General features: G+C 47.5%; 1 protein-coding gene across 1 annotated transcript; it reads right to left on the bottom strand.

The window, feature by feature from the left end:
* Positions 1-351: 351 nt before the first annotated feature.
* Positions 352-4,225, bottom strand: LOC119388407 (gonadotropin-releasing hormone receptor). Its single transcript, XM_037656112.2, has 2 exons — positions 3,221-4,225; positions 352-1,058 (listed from the first exon to the last, which is right to left on the bottom strand). Exons 1-2 carry the CDS (start codon positions 4,004-4,006, stop codon positions 636-638), a joined length of 1,209 nt encoding a protein of 402 aa, XP_037512040.1. The 5' UTR covers positions 4,007-4,225; the 3' UTR covers positions 352-635.
* Between the last annotated feature and the right edge of the window lie 4,315 nt (positions 4,226-8,540).

Here is an 8,540-nt window from a genome sequence, read left to right on the forward strand (position 1 = left end):
ATGTTTCAGTGGCTTGTGGTGATACAGCAGGAGGGGTTGGCCTGGCATACATAACCGGCGATTGTCCCCCCTGAGCCTCTCATGCTTTGAGGGTAGGAGTGTGTCACCAGGCTTTAAACAGTCCCGCATCTCGCAAGAAGGCAAACGGCAGTCGCTGCAATTTCTTTCTGACTGCCGCGGTCCCCCCGGTAAAAAACACGTCTTCAAACGTCGGATGCCTGAGACCACCCCTTTGCAGGCTGCGGACTATCGCTTCTCTTTCCGTGTCGAACTGTGGACATAAGCAAACGAAATCTGCGATGTCGCCGATATCACCGCAGACGACGCACAGCGGGGAAGCGCACTGCCCAGTTTTGAACAACGAAGCCAGTGTGTGTTGATTGCCGCACTTGCGGGAGTTGGTATTTCCTCAAGAACGTTGCGGTGGGAAACCACACAGCGCCGCTTCCAATACTGCTCACACTGATCACGTTCTGACCGATCGGTCCAGGCGTGCGGATAGACCGAAAACAGCGCAGTTCCGTATGGTACCTAAACTTTAGAGCTCGTGATTCTTCAACGGTACGCTGTCCATGCGACAATCACACTTCTCGCCAATGTCGCCATGAACAGATGACGCTGTAAATCTGTTCCGCTTAGCACATGGAACGACTCTTCATGTTAGGCGGTGTGTCTGTGGCTGCCGGTTTGCCATTTCTCTTAATAGAAGCCTTCGACTGGCGCATCGAGGGGCAAACGTCCTCCGGATCGGTGGACATCTGGGAGCCCGCGCGAGAACGGGTTAGAAGGCGGCAAGTGAGCGACTCGCGGACTATACGAGCCGCAGTCCGCCAAAAGCCGGCACCGTCGTCAACGTCCCTGGGTGGCCGCTGGAAGTAGAGGAAGATGTACGGGTTGATGGCACTGTTGGAAGCCGAGATGACGCCGAAGAGCGCCACCATATTGGCGTCCAGGATACCCGGGTTGCCGAAGGCCAGGATGGCCTCTTGCACCATGTACGGCACGTTCGTCACCAGGAAGGCGCCGAAAACCACGGCCGTTATCTTCAACGTCTTTACCTGCGCACACCAATAAAACTAATTATTACAAGGAAGGAAGGAAGGAAGGAAGGAAGGAAGAAGTAAACAGGCGGAAAGAGAGGGAGGTTAGCAAGTTCTTAGACCGGCTGTGCGCCAAGCGCTGGGGAAAAAGTGAGGAAAGTCAATAAGGCAGGGGAAAGGAAGACGCTTGTCGAAAGCCCTGAAAAGAAAGTGGGCTCGTTCACCCTCCAACTGGAAACAATCACACGATTGAACCCAAATAAGTAACCATTGAAGCGGTGTTCGAAGTATGCAAGATGCGCTTCGGGCATTTAAAAGACGAAGTAAAACACGAACACCTCGAACACGTAAGGACAGAACTTTGCACCAACTGTCACGACAAAGTACTTATTTGCCTACGTTATTTGGAAAATGCTCATGCATAGCGGTCGGCGTGCAAGCGAGCTAATATATTTAGCAATCAAACACATCGTAGTTCTTATATATAGCCTAACACATATTTAAATAGTATCCTCTGATACTGTGGTTGCGTGGTATATGAGGTTTAGGGATTAAAAGCGGTCTTTTGATTTTCTCACCAGTTGTCGCGGTGGTCGGATTTCCACGGTCCCCGCAAAGACAGCCATGCAAAAGGCACGTGCTATGGCGCAACAAAGTTCATTACCGAACCTCATCTATTATAACTTCTGCAGACAGACCCACCGTATTACGAAAGCTTCGGAGAGTCAGAATATTGAATGCTGTGGCGGCATTGCTTAGGAGTAACGGCCCTTCTTTTATCCCGCCTCTATCTCCCTCTGTGGTGGCTGTGGGAGAGGAGGCGTGGTGTAATATATGAGCTATTATCTACTTAAACGTAAGCTGACTGTATAGAGGTCGATAGCTGGCAGAGCGGCGCGGCACAGCTGGCCCTATAGAGTCATATCTGATGAGTACGCACTGAAATGAAGAACGCTACGTAATACCGCCTAAGGTTGGTAATCGCCTTGTATGTTGGTGTCCGCGGCGATGGATACTGCATATACATGACAAATTTGTTTATACTTATAGTCACACTCTCTATGTCACTGCAGAGGTGCTGGATAACAAGCCATTTATACAAGATATCACTGAATGAAATATGACTTCAAAGTACAGCGCTAAAAAAAACTAAGAACGAGGAAAGGCTGGCACACATGCAAGCGCGTACCTACCCCTGTCCGTCCTTGTCTTCTTTTTTAGCGGTGTCCTGTGAAGTCTTAAGGCTTACCAGCTATGCCCCATATTTCCAACTGGTTCTATAAAACAATCGCCAAGTAAATATCTTCACTATACGAGGAATTTAAGTATACAAGGGCTTCATTTCGTTAATAACGCGAAATTAACTTCTCAAAACTCTTCACCTGTCCGCTTACGTATATAATCCATTGTAAACAGTCTCTGCATAATTCACTTTTTTTTGCGATAGCGAGGACATTAGTATTCGCAATGTTGCATTCTTACATTTGCACAGTTGTGAAATGGAATAATGCTCAGCCGTATAAAAAGCGTTCAAATTCTGTTAAGGTAGTATAATGTTTCTTTATGTGACGCCAATATATTGTAATGTAGCGGAGGGCTTTCGTAGATGTAGCAATCACATCAACTCAGCACCAACCGGCATCGTGGCATCCTTAGTACTTATTCAAAAGAAGAATTCATTATAGAGAGACGGGTATGTCAAAAAATAAAAATAAAAATGAGCAAGCTTCTCCATGTCGTTTACATTGTATCCCATCAGTTGCCACTACATTGTATTTTGTTCAAGTTTGCTTATTTTCGCTGCAAAGTACTCACTTCCATTAAAAAAATCCGTAAACAGAGGGAGATTTTTTCATTCCAAGTTTCCATATTTCCCTTCCTGGCTTTGTTGGATTTTCACTTCATAGGGACCGTTAAGATATGTGCTCTTCAATGTCGCCATGCATAAAGCATAGCTGAGAAGGTTATAGACGGTGATAAATGCAAATATATGCGTGTAGCAGCGTCCTGTGCACATGCAGCGGCCTATGGATCACTTACTGCTTGAGTACTGCGTGGTTTATTTGTTCCTGCATACTTTGTCGTTCAGGTACGTCTTTTGCCTCAGATCATCAGGTTCATTCTGTATACAACGCCGCTCTCATATCAATATCGCAAGACTAACTACGCTGAATACAAACCTTTGCTCGAGGCAGCGACGAAGTGGTTTGCCGGCTCATGTTTCGATTGGTCGCACTGTGCTTCCAGATGGCCCACAGTATTCCCGCGTGGAACGCAATGAGCAGCACAAGCGGCATGACGAACACCGTGAAGAACACGAATCCCATGTATATCTGGCGGTGGTAGAGCGGCGTGTCGCGGTCGTAGAAGATGGACGCGCAGAAGCACTTGCCGGGCGCCACTTCGACGCTGTGGAAGACGTAAACGTTCGGCAGCGAGGGCATGCACGACGTCAACCACGTCAGGGCAGCCAGCTTCCACGGGTCCGTGCTCGGTGCGAGCGGCGTCGCGATGGCGATGTACCGGTCTATCGCGATTGCCACTAGCATGTAGGTGGACGAGACAAGTGCGAAGGTCTGCAAGAACTTGAAGAAGCGGCAGAAGGCGTCTCCCGCGATCCACAGCCGGCCCATCACTTCCCATACAACTTGTGACGTCATCGTGATGCAGGCCACCAGCAGGTCCGCAACGGCCAGGTTCAGGAAGAGCACCCGTGCCTTGGACACCCGCCGCCGGCGCTGCCTCACGAGCAGGTTGCAGCAGACAACGGTGTTGCCGACTACAGACAGGATGATCATGGTGATGATGATGCCTATTCGGACCCGCTTGTGGTAGCGAGGTCCCATCACTTCTTCCGTCGCCACGGCATCGGTGACGTTGTTTAGGAGCGCAGTGACGTTGTCCGCCGTGTCGTGGCCGGGAGGTGGGTCTTCTGTGGACGCGTCGAAGGCGTCTGCTTCAGTCATCACAGATGGACGGGTATTCCGTGTTTACCTCCATCTACTGAAGAGCTGCCGGTCTAACTGAACTACGTTACGCAAACGGTTTGTTCTATGTTCTCCACAGGGGCGTTCGGAGTGCCTCGAGCTGTTGTATTCGGCTGCGAACTGCATCACGGCAAAATGGTGCCGCTTTTGGGGAGATAAGAGCGCCGATATTGGAGACGATGGAATAGTCCATGTGTCTGTAGGCTTTCTCAGTTGTATTGTACCTGCAAGGAGAGAAGGTGCAAAAACAAAGTAATCATCATTGTGGAACCTTGAGAAACCTAGCAATAATATTAAACCCATATCTATATAGTACGTCATGTCTAGACGTTATGTGCCTAGCGATACATTATTTATGAAAATCTCGCTACGGGGTGCTCCTGAGAAAATTTGCGACTTGTGATATACGACGTCCAGTTAAATAGAATATAACGGCACCAAAGCCACAACATTTTTCTCGCCAGACCGGTGTATAAGCGCGCGTACCCTTATAGTATATTTATTACCAGCACAAAGAAGGTGAAACTATGGTGGCAAATGGAGTGACAAAAAAAAGGAAGGACTACTTTCATTGGCGACGTTAGCGCCAGCATTTTCTGTAGACCACTAAGCCTACAACGTAACAGTTGCGCACCATAAGCCATTTTATTGCTAAAGCAGCATCTGAGAGGTTCTTCCTTGTTTTCCTGCATCAAGGACGATAATGGGCTACCCGTCTTTACAGAATGCTTTTATCTGACGGAACGAAAATTGTCCGCATAAACGAATGATTACTGACCCCTTCCGGGCTCTATTTTGCCCAACTACAGAGAAACAAGTGAAAAGAAAGAACAGCATCTTTCCAATAAAAAGTTTGAGTAGAAACTGCACTTTTTCGCAGTTGTTGTTGTTGTTGTTGCTGTTGTCACTGTAAGTAATATTTTTTAGCCGCGCTTCGAGCCGCGGTTAGAGCACCAGTTTTTCAGTTGAATTACGTTGCAAGGAATTGAATACAAGGCCCGGAGCAAGGCAAATAACTTTAAAGGTTTCGAAACTGAAGACAGGCGTCAGGTGCCTAACTGTCCTGATTCTCACAGCAGGTTCACGGTCGTTCGCAGGCGATCGATTGCAATAAGACGGTTCCAACAACGAAGGCGAGCCGTCGGAACGTATACGAAGGCCAGCCGTCGAGCAACAACGAAGGCGAGCCGTCGGAAGGATACTGACACTAAGATTGTCACGACCATGGACACATAATTCTAGGGCGGACAGCAGACGCAGCCACGCGTTTAATCAGCCGCGTTAAGAACTCGCCTCACATATTAGACTCCCATATGAGAATTTCTGAAACGCCGCGCATCTGATAGGTGTGTGTGCAGAGAGATGACGTACGATTATACCGCCTCTTCGATAGCATTCGCCCGCCAACCCGTTTCTCCGCCGTGTCTGAATGTCATATTAGGTGTCAGCTTCAGGAAACGCATGCATGCAATATTGAATAGACCCTCGTCAGTAAAGACTTTCTGAACCCCATAGCGGATACCGCTTAAGAAATTGATCATCCTTGCAACATAGCCCCTGCTACTTAGAACAGACAGGGTCGCTTACGTGCAGCACTAAGGTCTGCCCGCTTAATTACTTGAACGCAAACTTCAGCGACGAACAGCCCGCTTGATGATTCCAGAGCAAGCTTGTAGAGTGGAAAGTAAGAAAGCAGCTACTAAACGTCGAAGGAATCACTTAACAACAACCCAAGTAATTATTTGATGTAGCTTCTGTCTCGGATATCATGAGAACCGAAGAAAATATATTAACGATGACGTCTCCGCAATTGCGATTCTTCGAAATATAACACACCTGACAGTGGTTCTGACAAAATGCTAATGAAATGACGATGTGCCTTATACTGGACATGTAACGAACGTCCCCTAACTCTGCGAGTGCCGCTACTCCTTTTAACAGAAAACTTAAAATAGCGAGCGTCATAGTCATGCTGGAAAAATAACATAAAATAGCTTTTAGGGTTTGACATTAAGACGAAAGCCTTAGATGCCTCATCAAACGCGAAAATTGACCGTCGGCGTCGGCGTCGCGCGGCGTCGGGCACAGCGCGACTGATGCAAAAAATCATCACGTGATGACGTCACATGGTGACGTCATCTTGACGTCACAGGCATACAGACAGACAGACAATGAACTTTAATGTGGTCCTGAGGGGCGACTCGGAAAACCCCATTGCGGAGAAGGAGCCGCCGCGGGCAGCTCCCACGCTGGGATGGGCAGGCCGTGCCTGAACGCCGCGTCGCGGGCCCTCTGGATGGCCCGTAGCTGAACAGCGAGGTCGGTGCTCTTGAGTGCCTCTTCCCACTCTTCTTCCTTGGTGAGACAACCTTGCTGCCGTAAAGAGGGACACCGTCAGAGCCTGTGTTCTAAGGTGCATAAAGAATCTGCGCGATCCGGACAATCTGGCTTGAACGAGTCCGCGTACCTGTTGACCTTGGCTAGGGTGGGATAGGACCCAGTCTGCAGCACAGATATCAAAATTTTGTGACGTCATCACGCCGTCACAAATTCTGACGTTACGTCACGAGACGTAACGTCACATGATGTTGTCATCACATGACATCGTAGCTTGGTCAAAAGGTGGGCCGATAACTTTGGCCTTCGAGTCGTCTGAGGTGAATACACAAGTGACCATGTGGGTTTTTTAACGATAGTCTTTCTTGGGATACTTGAACGCAGAAATGTTGGTCTGTCTGTCTGTCACACGATTCAGCCATCCGGCGAAAGTTTAAGCACTTGCTGAACGCCCAGCCATCTTGAACTGGTAGCTGCGTTCATGCTTGTGAACATTGTCGATCAAAAAGCAAATATTACGCATACCTGAGGCGCAACATTATTATGTAGGTATTAGGTGGTATGTTCCTTTACTAGAAAATACATAAATACATAATTCTCAAGAGCCTGGTGTTTCTTAGGCTGCGCTAAAAATGGGACGCTACGCACGAAAAAGCCCTCTGCCAGTGTTTCTTAGGCTGCGCTGAAAATGCGACACTATGCACAAAAAAAGCCCTCTGCCGACGATATGGTGCTGCCACCTGGCAGTGGCCCTGGGTTCGGCACAAGCTCATGTTTCCCGACGCCACTGCCAGATGGCGTTCATATCTAACGCAGCACCTCCTCTATTTTATCACTGGCAGCCATATGTGGCCGATTCAACATAGAGGAGACGCTGTCTGAGGCAAGGCAAAACATAAATGGCAGAAGACTATCGTCTTTCGACGACATTTGCAGCGAAGCACGCAGATACGCGGCCAATTTTTCACGTTGCTTAAGTCAGGAGCAGAGCAGTGCAAATATGACTGTAGATAATTTTCTACGTGTCTTATAGGTAGAAGTTCATCGGCAAAACAGGTTCTTTCTTTTTGTATCGAGAAGGAGAGAGAGAGCTAGGAGAGGAGATAGCTGGTAGGTTTTCAAATTTTCTTCCCCATGTCGTGCAGTTTGCTGCCGATGCTACCGATGAAGCTGTTTGACCGAATATCGGACAGCTTCTGGCTGCTCTTGCCGAATGTACAGAACGCATAATATGCCAAACCTGCGGCCTTCGAATTCGAAGGTTGCAGGTTCGGTCCCTGCCGGCGGCAAGTTGTCTTTTCGTCCACTTTACTTTCTTCACATCTATATCCCAATTACTACAAATACCATCCCCTGTACTTTCCTTGGCATTATTGCCTGTCAGTTATCATTGACATTGTGTCTAACAAAGAAAAAACTAGACCTCAAAATTCCCCTTCTTTCCGTAATCTATTTGGGCGAGATAGGAAAAGAGCGTGTGAGTGAGAGGTGAATTAAAGGAAAAGCGCTGAGTTTAATTTACGTAGTATCTCGTTTCGCATCCTGAAGTTGAGATAGGAAAGAATAAAAGTAAGGAACTATAAAAATACAACTTCTTTGCGGTAAGCACGAATGAGGCGAGAAATGAAAAAGCTGCTGGTGTGTTTGGTAGCTTGCACAATAATTCAATAGAGCCACTTTGCCGTACAGGCTGCCAGTTAGTGTAGCCACTAGCTTTGCTTATTTTTGGTTTTTTGCTTAGTTTTCTCGGTTTCCTTGGTGTTCATTTCGATCACAAGTCGGACAGCGCACATCCAATCACATTGCAAAATGTCGCTAGGTGCGGCCTAGGAAGAGATCGGGCTGAAGAAAGGAAAAAAAAAAGTTATGTCAGCTTTGTACTTGTGGTGCAAAGCCTCAGGGATGTGAGGAGCTAGGCGGCCTCCTCTGTTTCTCTTTATTCTTCTCTTTATTTCCTCATCTCTTTCTTTTTCTCTCTTCTCTCTATTATTGCTGTGTCTTCTTTGTATCTGTTTATTTCACTTTCTTCCTTTCTCTCTATATATATTTCTTTCCATTTCTCGCTTTTTCCATCTTTCCTTCTATTTCTTTCTCTTTTTGTCGTTATATTTCTTTCTCTTTCTTCCTCTGCTATACTTTACTCTACCCATCATTCCCTCCTCCTCACCGTCGTATC

This window comes from Rhipicephalus sanguineus, chromosome 3 (genome assembly GCF_013339695.2).
Source record: "Rhipicephalus sanguineus isolate Rsan-2018 chromosome 3, BIME_Rsan_1.4, whole genome shotgun sequence".
NCBI classification, from domain to species: Eukaryota; Metazoa; Arthropoda; class Arachnida; order Ixodida; family Ixodidae; genus Rhipicephalus; species Rhipicephalus sanguineus.

Bases quoted from the DNA above. Each gene is read 5' to 3' on its own strand.
- LOC119388407 (XM_037656112.2), bottom strand. From the start codon at position 4,006: ATGACTGAAGCAGACGCCTTCGACGCGTCCACAGAAGACCCACCTCCC. The intron at 1,059-3,220 runs GTTTGTATTCAG...TGGTGTGCGCAG, and splicing joins CGTCGCTGCCTCGAGCAAAG to GTAAAGACGTTGAAGATAAC.